Source organism: Carcharhinus amblyrhynchos, chromosome 28 (genome assembly GCF_965287045.1).
Source record: "Carcharhinus amblyrhynchos chromosome 28, sCarAmb.v2.hapA, whole genome shotgun sequence".
Lineage (NCBI taxonomy): Eukaryota > Metazoa > Chordata > Chondrichthyes > Carcharhiniformes > Carcharhinidae > Carcharhinus > Carcharhinus amblyrhynchos.
The window spans coordinates 32345268-32362542 of NC_137351.1; the positions used below are offsets into that span (position 1 = coordinate 32345268).

A 17275-nucleotide genomic window follows, 5' to 3' on the forward strand; every position below is an offset into this window, starting at 1 on the left:
CAGCACTCCCTCAGTACTGCACCAAAGCTTCAGCCTAGTATGTGTGCCCTGGAGAGAGAACTTTCCTGGTCAGAGGCAGCGAGGTGAACGCCTGCTTAACACCACAGGACAAATCCACGCTGCCAATATGTTACCTGTTAAAATTGATCGGGTAGAGGACAATCTGCTCAGGTGTTCGGCCGTTCCAGCGCAGGGTGTAGGCTTGTTCCAACATGACAACAGGCTGGTACTGTTGATAGGGTGCCTTACGATTAACACCCTGCAGCTTCAGAGGGTGGTTTGGGTACGAGTCCTTTGTGATCAGTAGGGACAGGTTCTCCGGCCGCCAAGCTTGGACGTAGAGCTGAACGAATAAAAAAGAGAAACTCTGCTTTAATGGAGGCAGCAGCAGCTTTTAGCATTTATTCTGTAGAACAGGCTGGCAGGGGCGGCTAATTGGGGCACCCGGGACCCCGGGCGACGCGGGGGCACCCGGGACCCCGGGCGACGCGGGGGCACCCGGGACCCCGGGCGACGCGGGGGCACCCGGGACCCTGGGTGACGCGGGGGCACCCGGGACCCTGATTACTCTTTCCAGGCTGCCCTTCCCCAAACAAAATACAAAGAGAAAAGCAAAGACCTCTTCCATTCAACCCCGAGGAAAGCTCCAGGATGGAGTCAAAAACAAACCCAAAATACCGCAAACATTGCAAATTGGAAACATAAACCAAAGGCAGAGGGAAGACTCGGTGCGTCAGTGAGTGTCGGTAGAGAAACAAAAGAAGTGTTGACACTTCAAGTGTAGCTTTTTAATCAGAGACCTGAAACCAGTATTTACTCACAATTACCTCAATGATTTGGGGATTTGAAGGAGTAAATAAGGGCAAGCTATTTCCGCTGCTTGGTATATCAGTAAATCAAACCTGGGTCCCTGGCGCTGTGAGGCCACAGATTCAAGGCAATTAGCAAAAGAATCAGGAGGGAAAATGAGGAGAAATATTTTGGCACAGTGTTATTAGAATTCACTGCCTGAATGTCTGGTGGAGACAGATTCAGTTTTGAAAGGGAGTTGGATATTTTTTTTTTGCAGGGCTATAGGGAAGGTGTGGGAGTATTTGGAGAGTGTTTTCAATGTGCTGTCTAAAACTCGATGGCCTCCTTCTGTGCTGTATAATTTTGTGCTAAATACTCAACCAGCCGAAGAGCTGGGGGGTTCTGCAATGCTGCATTTTCCTGACCATTCCTGCTGGCAATATCTACCAGGCATACACAAAAAAAACAACAGTATACAATTTAAAATAACTGCAATGAAGTTACTGTGAAAATCCCCTAGTCACCACAGTCTGGCGTCACCTGTCTGGGTACACTGAGGGAGAATTTAGCACGGCCAGTGCACCTAACCAGCACGTCTTTCAGACTGTGAGAGGAAACTGGAGCACCCGGAGGAAACCCACGCAGACACGGGGAGAATGTGCAATTCCACACAGACAGTGACTCAAGCTGGGAATCAAACCTGGGTCCCAGGCGCTGTGAGGGAGCCGTGCTAACCACTGTGCCGCCTCGAGGAGAGAAAAGTCAGACATACGGAAGGAGTTTACAAAACAGGGCAGTTCTGAATTCTGCGACACACCCCTTCAGAATTCAAAGCTGCCTTATTTTGAAAAATTCCTTCCATACGTCTGACTTTCCCCTCCTCAGCTTCTCAAAGTAATATTTCGAGGCAACAGATAACATAAGAACGTAAGAAATAGGAGCAGGAGTAGGCCATCTAGCCCTTCGAGCCTGCCCCGCCATTCAATAAGATCACGGCTGATCTGAAGTGGATCAGTTCCACTTTCCCGCTTTCTCCCCATAACCCTTAATTCCCTTGTCTGTCAAAAACCTATATTTAGCGAGGCAGCCTCCACCACTTCAACGGGCAGAGAATTCCAGAGATTCACCACCCTTTGAGTGAAGAAGTTCCTCCTCAACTCTGATCTAAACTGCCCTCCCCCTTATCTTGAGGCTGTGCCCTCTAGTCCTGCTATCCTTTCTAAGTGGGAAGAATCTCTCTACCTCTACCCTATCCATCCCCTTCATTATCTTATACGTCTCTACGATACCCCCTCAGCTTCCTAAACTCCAACGTGTACAGGCTCAGTCTATTCAATCTCTCCTCATAGTCCAACCCTCTCATCTCCGGTATCAGCCTAGCGAACCTCCTCTGCACTCCCTCCAAGGCCAATATATCCTTCCGCAAATGCGGCGACCAAAACTGCGCACAGTTTTCTAGACAAAGCTGGGGTTAAACTGGGGAAATCTTCCTACTCTTTCAACAGTGACCTTCAAACAAACAAAAAGGCAAGTTTTTTTAAAAAATCACAAGTTTATTTGAATCTAATTGATGGAAGAAGGGTAGATGTGAAGAGGGACTTGTCAAGTTGGTCACGTTAGCAGTTTCTAAGCCATGTTGCAGTTTGAGAATGATCATTTACTATTTCTCTTAGATTACTGAGGAGGAAAGTATAGCCCATGGTTTGCAGTTTCCCACATTCCATCTGGCACCTATCAGACTGCCCATGGTCTCTGGGAGGGGGACACACACAGTTCAAACCAATTTCAGTCAACTACCACATTCAAAATAGCAAAATTCCACTCTATTTTCACTTGAAGCCAAAACTGTAATCCCAGCTTCGAAAACTCAGTCAAAATACCGAGGATAAGATGAAGAACGAAATGGGGAGCAAGGCAGCTTTGAGACAGGGTGAGTCAGTGCTGCTGGAGAGAGGGGAGGGGGGGGTCGAGTGTGTACATGTGGTGGGGTTGTGGCACGGAGGGCAGTCTAGGGGATAACTCGGGTAATCCGGGGTGGATTGGAAACGATGTGGAGACGCCAGGCATTAGACTGGGGTAAACACGGTAAGAAGTCTGACAACACCAGGTCTAAGTCCAACTGATTTATTTGATAGTAAACTCGTAGAAAGCTTGCGAGTTTACTACCAAATAAATCGGTTGGATTTAAACCTGGTGTTGTCAGACTTGTTACTGGATAGGAAACATCAAGAATGGAATTCCAGCTGGAACAGGTTCGAGTTGGACACAGTCGCTGAGGAGGGAGGGGTACCTGTGTAAAAGCATGGAATCGAACACTAGGACTGAGGTGAAGAAAGTAAAAGAGAATAAAAAACAGAAAAGCACTCCAAAGATGTGCCAGTTAGGTTGGTTGGCCATGCTAAATTGGCCCTAGTGTCAGGGGAATTCGCAGGTAAATACAATGGGGTTACAGAGATAGGGCCTGGATCGGACTGTGGTCGGTACAGACTCGATGGACTGAATGGCCTCCTTCTGCATTGTAGGGATTCTATGAAATGATGATTGGAAGGTAAACTAGGCTGATTTTGGTCAGCAATTCCCATCTCCCTCAAAAAAAAAGTTCAACTTCATCTTAATTGGATTAGAAAGTTAAAAAAGTTTATTTTTAAACCAAATAAGTTTAAAATGGGGTGAAAGATAATTTCCTTATGTGGCAGCTTTCCTGACCCTCATATCATGCGTGCTTGAATTTAAACAGCATCCAAAATAACTAGGAGTAAACTCATAGGGGGTAATTTTAAAAGTTTGTACTTCTGCCATAAACACTTCTGTGTGGGGCAGCATGGTGGCACAGTGGTTAGCACTGCTGCCTCACAGTGCCAGGGACCTGGGTTCGATTCCCAGCTTGGGTCACTGTCTGTGTGGAGTTTGCACATTCTCCCCGTGTCTGCATGGGCTTCCTCCGGGTGTTCCGGTTTCCTCCCACAGTGCAAAAAACAGGTTGTTCAGATGCATTGGCCGTGCTAAATTATCCCTCAGTGTACCCGAACGGAGGCCGGAATGTGGCGACTAGGGGATTTTCACAGTAACTTCATTGTCGTGTTAATGTAAGCCTGCTTGTAACACTAATAAATTTAAACTTTCTGGAAATTAACGGATAGAAAAGATGATAAGGAAAAGGAAAGAATGAATTGCATCGTCTGAAGTTTGAGTCAAATGAGGCACTTTGAGTGTAGTCACTTCTGTAGTGCAGGAAACGTACAGCGCACAGCAAGATCCCACAAAGTGTAATGAAATATAAAGGCCAGATTAGTTGCTTTAAGCTTGAGGGGCCAAATGGCCTCTTCCTAATTTGTTTGTATACTGGGTGTTGGTTGAAAGATATAAATATGGGAAAACTCTCCTGCTTTTCTTTGATCTTTGGCTGCGAGGACAGATGAGTTTCTGAGTGACATCTTATACCAGGCTATGAATTAGTCACCGCTAATATCCCAACTGGACAGATGTCTGTGAGCGCCTCCAACAATGCAGCACCTAGGCCTAGGCTTTAGTCCTCAAGGGGCCTGAGCCCACAACGTAACTCGGCTAAGAGTCAAACTCCTGACATCTGGCCACACTCCCGTTGAGCACTGAGCCTGCATTTCCCTCTGGGAATCTGACTGTACGATTCTGGTTCTAATTTCCATTTCGAACGCCTCAAATGTTCCATTCTCAGAACAGAAACTTGTAACAATCTCCAGCTTTAACGCTGACTAATGGACAGGAGCCAATGTTCGTCAGCGATTCCCTGTCAAGTACCGTTCCCTGTCAGTCAGACCACTGGAGAGGCCTGCATCCCACTGACATCCCGGAGAATCCCACCTGATACGACCTTCGAGTGGGTCACAGAATCACAGAATCCCTCCGATGCAGAAGGAGGCCATTCGGCCCATCAACCCTACCCCCATAATCCTACATTTTTACCCTGAGAAATGCTTACAACGCTCATTTTATTCAATATTTACATCAGAGTATTTCTGGGATCAATGATTTTCACCGACCCGATGTCAGAATTGGTGTCACACACGCACCACACATTTGTTGCTCGTGCCTTGAAGCCTAACCTGTAGGCCGCTTCAAGATGGCTTCTTTCATTTCAGTGGGGTCAGAACGAGCGAGTGTAGCCCTTCAGAAATTCCAGGTGGCTGTGCACACCCTACTCCGTTTGTGCTCCAACACCCACCCATCCTCACCCCCCACTAACGTCTCCCCCTGCCCTGGTACACAATTGGCTCCTCAATATCATATCCACTCTATTTCCTGTCACCCCCACCCCCCACCCGAAACCAATGAGTTGCCTTGGGCTGCTCATCACCGTTATGTTTCAGAAAGCCAATTGGGGAAGAACATAAATGGAACCAACATTCATACACTTTTATAAGCATTTATTTACAGAGTTACACACTATAAGCATGCACCTCCTAACCTGTCAACCACACTTTTAGCCTATTTATAGAAAAATAAATGCATCCCCAGTCATCTGACGTAGCATGTGTGGCGTGGTGGCATTGCGGTTGGCACTGCTGCTCACAGTGCCAGGAACCTGGATTAGGTCACTGTCTGTGCGGAGTCTGCACATTCTCCCCATGTCTTCATGGGTTTCCTCCGGATGCCCCAGTTTCCTCCCACAGTCCTAAAGACATGCTGGTTAGGTGAATTGGCCGTGCTAAATTCTTCCTCAGTTGTTACCCGAACAGGTGCCGGAGTGTGGCGACTAGAGGATTTTCACAGTAACTTCATTGCAGTGTTAATGTAAACCCACTAATAAATCAACTTTAAAAACTAGCACCAACTTAGAATTAAATACAATTCGAACGTGAGTAACATACTGCACACCAGCTGTGTTCTACCCATGTGTTCTGGGATGTCTTGAGGATGTGAAAGGTGCTATATAAATGCACAATCTCACATTGCTGCTTAATCCCGCGCTCGCCACTTGCCCAGTTATTACAGGAAATCAAAACTGGCCCCATACACAGTACAAATCTGTCACCAATAATTTCATGATTTGGCAAAATGATAAATGTTAGAAAAGCTTGTTTTTCCGATCGAAGATTTCACCTGGGCATACTTGCCACTGCAGATGACCGCGTTCCAGCGGGGCACACTCAGGCAGCCTGGGTGACGAACCAGGTAGTTGTCAGCTCTGGCTACAAACGTGTCAGGAAATCCGGTCATTGAACCGTCCAAGTCATGGAAGATAGACGTCAGGTCACCGTCGAGGCTGTTCGATCCGAACCACTGCCCTGCTTTACCGAAGAACACCTCGAGGTTAACCTGGATGGAAAGAAAGCAGGGAAGGAATGAAGGGACACGTGATAAAACTCTCCTTAGCCCAGTGACAAGATCGAGGCCATTTTCCTGTAGGCCTTTAACTGGTGCCAGTTGTGCAGGTTAGAACATAGAACATTACAGCACAGTACAGGCCCTTCGGCCCTCAATGTTGCGCCGACCAGTGGAACCAATCTAATGACCCTCTAACCTAAACTATTCCAATGTTATCCATATGCCTATCCACTGACCATTTGAACGCCCTTAAAGTTGGCGAGTCCACAACTGCTGCAGGCAGGGCATTCCACACCCTTACTACCCTCTGAGTAAAGAACCTACCTCTGACATCCGTCCTATAATTACCACCCCTCAATTTAAAGCTATGTCCCCTCATGTTAGCCATCACCATCTGAGGTAAAAGGCTCTCACTGTCCACCCTATCCAATCCTTTGATCATCTTGTATGCCTCAATCAGGTCACCTCGTAACCTTCTTCTCTCCAATGAAAATAACCTCAAGTCCCTCAGCCTTTCCTCATAAGACCTTCCCACCATTCCAGGCAACATCCTGGTAAACCTCCTCTGCACCCTTTCCAATGCCTCCACATCCTTCTTATAATGCAGCGACCAGAACTGTACGCAATACTCCAAGTGCGGCCGCACCAGAGTTTTGTACGGTTGTAACATGACCTCACGGCTCCGAAATTCAATCCCTCTACCAATAAAAGCTAACACAGCGTATGCCTTCTTAACAACCTTATCAACCTGGGTGCCAACTTTCAGGGAGCTATGCGCATGTACCCTGAGATTTCTCTGTTCATCAACACTTTTACTAAGAGTCCTTCCATTAGCCCTATATTCTGTACTAGTGGGCAGCCCACTAATTTACACAATAGGAGATCTTCAAAATAATGCAGGGGTTAAACAGAGGTAGCAAACATTGGAACATCAAACCCAGGAGCAGGAAAAGGCCCGGCTCGGAAATTAAATGAGAACATGGATGATCTGGCATGGTGCCAACTCTGCCCTCCCTATCAGCCTTCCCACACATAACCCTTGACCCCAGAGTCTGCCAAAAACCTGTTGTTGAATATATTCAACAACAATTGCTGATGACAGGAAGATGAGTGGAAAAGCGAATTGCGTGGAGGGTGTGGAAAGTCTGCAGAGAGATCTGGATAGGCTGAGTGAGTGGGCGAGAATCTGGCAGATGGAGTATAACATTAGCAAATGTGAGGTTATCCATTTTGGTAGAAATAATAGTAGGAGCGATTATTGGGTGAAAAGGGTGAAAAGCTGCAGCATGCTATGGTGCAGAGGGACCTGGGGGACCTTGTGCATGAATCGCAAAAACCCAGTCTGCAGGTGCAGCAGGTGATCAGGAAGGCAAATGGGATGTTGGCCTTTATAGCGAGGGGGATAGAATATAAAAGCAGGGAGGTCTTGCTGCAACTGTACAGGGCACTGGTGAGGCCGCAGCTGGAGTACTGTGTGCAGTTTTGGTCCCCTTATTTGCGAAAGGATATACTGGCCTTGGAGGGAGTACAGAGAAGGTTCACTAGGCTGATAACGGAGATGAGGGGGTTAGCTTATGAGGAGAGATTAAATACTCTGGGTCTGAACTCGTTAGAGTTTAGAAGGCTGAGGGGGGATCTTATAGAGACTTACAAGATAATGAAGAGGCTAGATAGGGTAGAGGTAGAGAGATTCTTCCCGCTTAGAAAGGAAAACAGAGCTAGAGGGCACAGCCTCAAAATAAGGTGGGGGGCGGTTTAGAACGGAGTTGAGGAGGAACTTCTTCACTCAAAGGGTGGTGAATCTCTGGAATTCTCTGCCCGTTGAAGTGGTGGAGGCTACCTCGATGAATATATTTAAGTCATGGGTAGATAGATTTCTGATAGACAGGGGAATTAAGGGTTATGGGGAGAAAGCGGGAAAGTGGAACTGATCCACTTCAGATCAGCCATGATCTTATTGAATGGCGGGGCAGACTTGAGGGGCTAGATGGCCTACTCCTGCTCCTATTCCTTATAATCAATCACCCAGTCTCCACTGCTCTCTGGGGGTGAGAATTCCACAGGCAAATAACTCAGAGAGGAAAAAAAAAACACCCTAAAAAAAAAACTTACGTTCCACTCCAACTTCACTTGGGACACGTTGTTCTGAGGGCTGATTTGCCAGGCGTTCCTCATGAAAAACGCCAGCGCGCTGGAGTACCGTTCATGGACTGAGATGTATTTCTTAAACGTGCACCGAGTAATTCGGACTGGGCCATCGTAGATCTGGAATCCTCGGATGGGAAAAGTTCTGGAAAGGACAAAGATGACTGAGGTCCAAAACATCACAAGTCTTCTGTAATAAGTCTGTTAAAACGCTTACAAATGAAAAGTTTGGTTTGAAAGGTTGGCGGGGGGGGGGGGGGTGCGTTTTTGATATTCTACCTGTTCCTTGGCAGTGTTCTGTATTCTCCATGTGCTCCCTTCCCCCAGTATCTGTTCTTGCCTCCGTTGCAGCCAACATTAATACTTTCACCAACAAAGATCGATTTAGTCACTTCCAAACTCGACCCTTCATCAGTTGGAAAAGTTCCATCGCTATGGAAACAAAAAGGACAATGGTGGTTTTTAAAATCACATCCCAACCACGATAATAAAGCTGAAGTAAGGTTAGTGTTTGTATAGATTTGTTCTGAGATCATTCTTCGTACAATGGAACTCTTGGCCAATTGTAAGAGATAACTTCATCCGAAGAGAAACTGTTAATACATCTCCGCACAAGTCTCAAACACACTTGTTTCATTTTTCCACAAACAATGAAGATGTCCGTGCTGAAATCTGTGAAGGCTATATCTCGAGTGAGGTCAGTCATTTTACAATACACAATAACCGGCACAGGGACACAGCACAGCTTTGCGATGGTGTTGCTGTTTCTCAGTCAGGAAGTTCAAGCCCCACTCCCCAGCGAATGGGAACATAAGAAATAGGAGCAGGAGTAGGCCATCTAGCCCTTCGAGCCTGCCCTGCCATTCAATAAGATCATGGCTGATCTGAAGTGGATCAGTTCCACTTTCCCGCTTTCTCCCCATAACCCTTAATTCCCCTGTCTATCAGAAACCCATCTACCTGTGTCTTAAATATATTCAGTGAGGCAGCCTCCGCCACTTCAACAGGCAGAGAATTCCAGAGATTCACTACCCTTTGAGTGAAGAAGTTCCTCCTCAACTCCGATCTAAACTGTCCCCCGCCCCCCTTATTTTGAGGCTGTGCCCTCTAGTCCTGCTATCCTTTCTAAGCGCCAAATTCGGGATTGACATTCATTGGAATACTCAGTTAGCACTGCCGCCTCACAGCTCCAGGGGATCCAGGCTCGATTCTGGCCTCAGGTGACTGCCTAGGTGGAGTTTGCACGTTCTCTGCCTGGCTTTTCTTCAGATGCTCCGGTTTTCTCCCACAGTCCAAAAATGTGTGGGATTGGTGGATTGGCCATGCTAAATTGTCCCTTAGTGTCCAAAGATGTGGCGGTTAGGTGGATTGGCCATGCTAAATTGCCCCTTAGTGTCCAAAGATGTGTAGGTTAGGTGGATTGGCCATGCTAAATTGCCCCTTAGTGTCCAAAGATGTGTAGGTTAGGGTGGATTGGCCATGCTAAATTGCCCCTTAGTGTCCAAAGATGTGGCGGTTAGGTGGATTGGCCATGCTAAATTGCCCCTTAGTGTCCAAAGATGTGTAGGTTAGGTGGATTGGCCATGCTAAATTGCCCCTTAGTGTCCAAAGATGTGGCGGTTAGGTGGATTGGCCATGCTAAATTGCCCCTTAGTGTCCAAAGATGTGGAGGTTAGGTGGATTGGCCATGCTAAATTGCCCCTTAGTGTCCAAAGATATGTAGGTTAGTTGGGTTAGCCATGATAAATGTGTAAGGTTACAGGGATAGGGTGGGGGAGAGGGCAAGTTACTCCGTCAGAGGGTCGATGCAGACTCGATGGGCCAATTGGCCTTTTCTGTACTGTAGGAGATCTATGACCATATAAGTAGAGGGAGCCCAGAGCACCCTCACACTACATCGGACTATGGACTGACTGAGGATGGTCACAGACATGGAATCACACTGTTAAATCAACCTAAGGATCTTTCTAGTACTTTGCACAAGGGAAGTGCTTGTAAACATGGAAAGAACAATCATCACAGGGTTGTTTTGATAAGCGTTTGTTCTCCGCAGGGGAATGTAAATGAAGAAGTTGTGAATGTACTAATGATTTTCCATCCCTTTCAATAGCTGCCGGAATACTGAGTTCATTCCACTGATGTGATAGCGAGCTGAGTGAATTAGATCGAGCATTCTTACCATGCGATCTAACGGAGTGGCCTGTAATGAGCGAGGAAATACAAATCGCTTTGTATTCTCCCTCAGAATTTGTCAAGTGATTCTTTAGCTACCTGCAACCTGCCTGCGATTGTGTTATTTAAAGTGGGGAAACAAAAGCCACTAATATACCCAATCTACCCAAGAGCATCCTGTCACCATGGTGACAAATTCAATGCCTCGCACAACCTTTCATCAGCACCCTCATTAACATTACAATAATGAGGCAGGGTATTCTGTGGGGCGGATGCAGTGTTCACAGCTAGCATGCAATTAACTTGAATTAGATGTAGTTAACCTTTTAGCGCCTAATTTGCCAAATTATTCCATAAGAAACACAGAAACATCACAGGAAAGCTTCCCACTGCCTCCCGGTTGTCGGGAGTGTATCCCACACTCCTTCGCCATCCTTCCTCACTCAGTACAAACCAAATCACACCGTCACACTCTCTGCTCTGAAGATCGGTTGACATGTCCAATCAAAGCTCCATTAAAAAGAAAAGTTATCGCCAAGCTACAGGGTCTGATTTGAACACGTCAAGACTTCTTACTGTGTTTACCCCAGTCCAACGCTGGCACCTCCACATCTTGGGCGTGCCAGCCAGGTGACAACTGACTGCCGTACTGAGAGAGCGCTGTACTACCCCAAGTGTTGTCTCTTAATGAAGCAACATCGCAGGGTGGTTAGCACTGCTGCCTCGCAGCGCCAGGGACCCGGGTTCAATTCCCAGCTTGGGCTATGCAGAGTCTGCACGTTCTCCCCGTGTCTGCATGGGTTTCCTCCGGGTGCTCCAGCTTCCTCCGAAAAACATGCTGGTTGGGTGTATTGGCCGTGCTAAATTCTCCCTCAGTGTATCTGAACAGGCGCCGGGGGATTTTCACAGTAACTTCATTGCAGTGTTAACGTAAGTCTAATATAAACACTTTATTTGAAGAGTATGGTGGCCTCTTGACCGACATTCTTCTCCCAGTTAATAGGCAGCAAAAAAAAACAGACTATCTGCTGCTTCACCCAGGTGTAGTCTGTGGGGGTTTTGTGTGTTGATGAAACATGGAATGCAGTCATTGTGGCAGCAATTGGACAGGGTGGCAGAGATAGAGAGAGAGGGACAGAGCTGTAAGCAAGCAAACTGGGACGGCGGGAAATGGAGTTTGAAAATATTATAGAAACTTAAATTATAAATGTAAAATCCTGCCGACGGAAATGATGATTTTATAATGGGATTGAATGACACCTGAGCAGCTTAGCGGGACTAACACCTGACCTCCAGACAAATTCATTCAGGAATACTCCTTATCCGTGCAAAGCTACAGGAAATCAATATGGCAGATGGAGTATAATGTTAGCAAGTGTGAGGTTATCCACTTTGGCAGAAATAATATTAGGAGGGATTATTATTTAAAAGGCGAAAAGCTGCAGCATGCTACGGTGCAGAGGGACCTGGGGGTCCTTGTGTATGAGTCGCAAAAGCCCAGTCTGCAGGTGCAGCAGGTGATCAAGAAGGCAAATGGGATGTTGGCCTTTATAGCGAGGGGGATTGAATATAAAAGTAGGGAGGTCTTGCTGCAACTGTACAGGGCACTGGTGAGGCCGCAGCTGGAGTACTGTGTGCAGTTTTGGTCGCCGCACTTGCGCAAGGATATACTGGCCTTGGAGGGAGTGCAGAGGAGGTTCACTAGGCTGATACCGGAGATGAGGGGGTTGGACTATGAAGAGAGACTAAATTGACTGGGTCTGTACTTGTTGGAGTTTAGAAGGATGAGGGGGGATCTTATAGAGATGTATAAGATAATGAAAGGGTTGGATAGGGTAGAGGTAGAGAGATTCTTCCCGCTCAGAAAGGACAGCAGGACTAGAGGGCACAGCCTCAAGATAAGAGGGGGGCAGTTTAGATTGGAGTTGAGGAGGAACTTCTTCACTCAAAGGGTGGTGAATCTTTGGAATTCTCTGCCCGTTGAAGTGGTGGAGGCTACCTCGCTAAATATATTTAAGTCACGGGTAGATAGGTTTTTGATAGACAAGGGAATTAAGGGTTATGGGGAGAAGGCGGGAAAGTGGAACTGATCCGCTTCAGATCAGCCATGATCTTATTGAATGGCGGGGCAGGCTCAAAGGGCTAGGTGGCCTACTCCTGCTCCTATTTCTTATGTTCTAACTCATCACATTAAAATGTGTTCGCTTCTCTGGACAATTCTCTGTAAGGCAACATCTTGATATTGAAGATTCGAGAATTGATAATCATTGAGTAAAGAAATAAAAAAGTGAATAATGAATGTGCAAATAAAGTTACCTTGCAAGAGTTAGACCGATCCCATTGTCGGAGAACCTGGAAAAGCAGAAGAGAATGTGGTCACTTCCTTAAACAAATTATCTCCAGTAACTAGCAGTGAGTCATATTCCTCGGTGCTGCGTATCGATCATACCTAGCAGTAAGATGCAATTGGCTACATTGCCTAGCAAGCAAGAAGTACACAAACCCGGAGTTGCGGAATATAATGTCTCCTCCTCTGGCCCAAGCTCCGTGGTCATTATTTTTGAAGGATATGAGGCCATCAATAATAGCAGGAACCCGTGGCTTTCTCGGGTCAGCGTTCTGATGCGGGCGGAACCTATGTCAAAGATACAAAGCAGATGGTTGGTCCTGTCTTAGTCGGACAAGAAATCCCACCTTGGGAAACAGATGCTCTTGTCATCAACAAAGGCCGGAACACAGGCCCTAAGCACTTAATCAATATCAGAAGCCAAATCTCAGCAGGAACAGAAGGCTATGACAGCTTTAAACACGGACGCCTCGCTTTTTTTTTAAAAGTGCTGCTGGTCACGCAATCTCTTCAACAAATGAACGAAGCAAACATTTAGCATTGGGCTTCAACGTGATGGAGGGAAATGGGAATGGAGAAACTTTGAGGTGTTACAATATTTTTGCAGTGTGAAATGAGGAGGTTAAATCTTTTCCTATTGCTGCAAACTGCACATATTGGCTTGTCCACTGGAAATCAATGTCATCTTCGAAACCAGTAATGCAACTGCTGCTTCACAGCTCCAGGGTCCTGGGTTCGATTCCCGGCTCAGCTCACTGTCTGTGTGGAGTTTGCACATTCTCCTCGTGTCTGTCTGGGTTCCTTCCGGTTTTCTCTCAGTCCAAAGATGTGCGGGTTAGGTTGATTGGCCATGCTAAAATTGCGCCTTAGGGTCCTGGGATGTTTAGGTTAGAGGGATTAGCGGGTAAATGTGTAGGGATAAGGTGGTCGATGCAGACTCGACGGGCCAAAGGGCCTGTTTCTGCACTGTAGGGTTCTATAATTCAGCATTTCACACTGCTAAATCAAATAATGGTAAGGGTGAAGTAAAGGTGGAATTCTCCCATACGTCCAGCGGTTGGTTCAATGGCAGTTTTGGGGGAACCGCAGGATCTTCTCCTGGTGCGTGCCATGATGGATCAGGAATCCGGCTGGTGGCCAACGTGGAACTGATTTGGATCCCACTAATGGGATGCAAGTGAAGACCCAACTGGAATCTGACCCCAAGCCCGGTTCTCCGTGATGCCAGCGGGAAACAAACGTCAATCCAAAACACACCTGGACTGGCATGGCATGGAAAAGTTGGGACTTGCCTGAGATTGCCTCCAAAGTTCAGGGTTGCCGGTGACCCTGGAATGCCACAGGAATGGGTGGGGGTGGGTGGGGGGGGGGGCGGTGATGAGGCGGGAGCATCCATCAGGTGAGTCTTCCAGCTTCAGTGGCATTGAGAAGGTCAGGGTGTTCCCGGAGATCCATCTCTAGGAGTTCCCCCTTCTCTCTTCAATGGTGGGTCAGTGATGAGGGATCTCTGTTCAACATGGCACCTAAGTATGGCACGCACCATCAAGTCCACCACATCACGGAAGATGGTGAAAATCCCCCAGATGCATAACTAATTTGGGTGGCACGGTAGCACAGCGGTTAGCACTGCTGCTTCACAGCTCCAGAGTCCTGGGTTCGATTCTCGGCTCGGGTCACTGTCTGTGTGGAGTTTGCACATTCTCTTCGTGCCTGAGTGGGTTTCTTCCGGGTGCTCCGGTTTCCTCCCACAGTCCAAAGATGTGCGGGTTAGGTTGATTGGCCATGCTATAAAATTGCCCCTTAGTGTCCAGGGATGTGTAGGTTAGAGGGATTAGTGGGTATAATATGTAGGGATATGGGGGTAGGGCCTGGGTGGGATTGTGTTCAGTGCAGACTCGATGGGCCGAAGGGCCTCTTTCTGCACTGTAGGGTTCTATGATTAACTTAATTATGCCAGGACAGAAGATATAGCACCATTTCTCATCAGTTTTTGCAATGGGAAGCACTCCGTCCCTTCCCCCACCACAGGACTTAGTCCCGAATGGGAGACTCCCACCAGCAGCAGGATTTGGGTGATTTTTCTAACTTCAGCACTGGCTCGGATTCAGAGCAGGATTCTGAACCTGGAGTCAGATTGTGGCCTCATCTCCCACTCCAGCACATCAAAACCATTGAGAACAGGAGGGGGCCATTCTACCAGGATGGTGTGGTGCCACAGTGGTTAGCACTGCACCACCAGGGACCTGGGTTCAATTCCAGTCTTGGGTCACTGTATGGAGTTTGCACATTCTCCCTGTGTCTGCGTGGGTTTCCTCCGGTTTCCTCCCACAGTTCAAAGACGTGCAGGTTAAGTGGATTGGCCATGCTAAATGTTGGGATGTGGAGATGCCAGCGTTGGACTGGGGTGGGCACTGTAAGAAGTCTCATAACCCCGGGTTAAAGTCCAATAGGTTTATTTGGAGTCACGTGCTTTCAGAGCACTGCTCCTTCCTCAGGTGAGTGGAGAGTTGGGTTCACAAACATTGCACTTATAGACACAGGCGCAATTGCAAGATAGTGGTTGGAATGTGAGTCTTTCCAGGCAATCAAGTCTTTCCAGGTACAGACAATGCGAGTGGAGAGAGGGATGATCACAGGTTATGTCTGGAGTTATAGGGATAAGGTGGAGAGAGGGCCTACTCTGTCAGGGAGTCAGTATATACTCGAAGGGCCAAATAGCCTCCTCTGCACTGTAGGGATTCTATGATTCTATGAATTTGATTTATTGTCACATGTATTGTTATTGTGAAAAGTATTGTTTCTTGTGTGCTATACAGACAAAGCATACCATTCATAGAGAAGGAAAGGAGAGAGTGCAGAATGTAGTGTTACAGTCATAGCTAGGGAATAGAGAAAGGTCAACTTAATGTGAGGTAGGTGCATTCAGAAGTCTGATGGCAGCAGGGAAGAAGCTGCTCTTGTGTTGATTGGTACGTGCTGGTTAGATGTATTAACCATGCTAAATTTCCCCTCAGTGTACCCAAGCAGGCACCAGAATGTGGTGACTAGGGGATTTCCACAGCAACTTCATTGCACTGTTAATGTAAGCCGATTTCTTACTCATAAATAAATTTATTTTAATCACTCATATTTCTAAGATCAATTGTAATGTTCTGAGCAGCACTTCTATACTTTCCTCCCTTGGTTTCCTCAATTACTCGGGAAGCATCTCACCTCAACACGACTTATCTACTGCCAGGCCTCCGAGTATTTCTTCTAATCCAAACCCGGGTCCCTGGCGCTACGGTGTTAACCACTGTGCCACCTACTCTTTAAAGGGGTCCATTTACTCATATCAGTAATGTCAGTGCAGTTGGTTCAACCAGAGCAAAAGATTGGGGGATGTAAAGCACAGCAACCAAACACCAAAAGCGCGCTACACAAAAGGCCAAACAGAAAGAAAAGGGATCAGTGGGATAAATTCACTGATCAATCTCCTAGACCCTGTGTTGGAAGGAAGCATGTGTTTGAAGAAATGCCCTGATTATTCCCGTTGGAAATCAGTGAACTTACACTTTGGAAAATCTTGTTCTTCTACCCAATCCCTAACAATGGACAGTGTGAGCAGAGTTGAGGAGTTATGTAAATTGGGGATGGTAGCTGTAATAACTTCATGGAGGCAAAGGTCCCGCCACCAAGCTTTCTTTAGGTACATGAGAACAGAGCTCTCGGTTGCTTCCTGCTTCAGCAGGCAGAGAGACTGACATACCTGCTTTAAATTTGGAATGAGGCTTCCTGATTGGACCATCAATTAGGACTCATCAGGGAGTTCATACTCCGGCCGGCCAACCTCATTAGCCTGACCGAAGTCATCACAGGAGCAAAAACTAGATCTCGGTGCATTCAGTTTTTAGCAAAAACCAATGATGGAATCTTCCATAAATGTGAACCGTGGGGGGAAGTGAACTGTAACCTCTTTTCTCTAAGGGAAGAGATCTCAAAAGGATTTGATGCTCAATTAGTAATGGCAACTTGTATAACTTCACTCAACTTATGCTCACACGGATTCTACTCGAATCTCATTTGTAATACATCAAGAAGGTGTAATACAAGGCCTCTGGCAAGGATAGATCAGAACAGAAATCTTTAATATTCAGAGTGGAATCCATTTCTAATTATTATCAAATACACTCATTTTTATCCCCAGTTTATGGGCACCTTACTTAATGAGCGTAAATGATCTTGGGCCATATTTTAAGCAGCACATCTAATCTTCAAAACTCCTAACATTGACTAAAAATTTAGAATTTAGACAGCAGATCAAAACAATAAGAAATAATTCTACTGGAAAATGTGGGGTGAGTGTTTATATCATTCAAACATGCATTGAACCATTGGGTAATGCTGTCACGGTACCTGAAATCAAAGGACAAAATGATACCAGTGATAACATCGGCTATTTGTCCTGCTTGCAAAGAGGGACAGACTGGCCTTCTGTATGGGTGAACTGTGGGGCAGCATGGTGGCACAGTGGTT

The 17275-nt window shown here is 46.7% G+C and overlaps 2 protein-coding genes across 3 annotated transcripts in view; both read right to left on the reverse strand.

Annotated features, from left to right (window-relative positions):
- The window catches only part of cemip (cell migration inducing hyaluronidase 1), a 252790-nt gene that overhangs the window by 207380 nt on the left and 28135 nt on the right, over nt 1–17275 (reverse strand). The gene's annotated exons all lie outside the window — the stretch shown is intronic.
- Nucleotides 1–17275, reverse strand: part of LOC145359655 (cell surface hyaluronidase CEMIP2-like) — a 160299-nt gene that overhangs the window by 65735 nt on the left and 77289 nt on the right. For both annotated transcript variants that reach the window (XM_080214373.1, XM_080214374.1), the window contains exons 14-19: nt 12917–13048; nt 12730–12765; nt 8521–8673; nt 8209–8386; nt 5872–6087; nt 135–343 (exon numbers count right to left, since the gene is read on the reverse strand). In XM_080214373.1, the coding sequence (XP_080070499.1) occupies nt 135–343; nt 5872–6087; nt 8209–8386; nt 8521–8673; nt 12730–12765; nt 12917–13048 (924 nt within the window). The remainder of the gene's footprint in view (nt 1–134; nt 344–5871; nt 6088–8208; nt 8387–8520; nt 8674–12729; nt 12766–12916; nt 13049–17275) is intronic.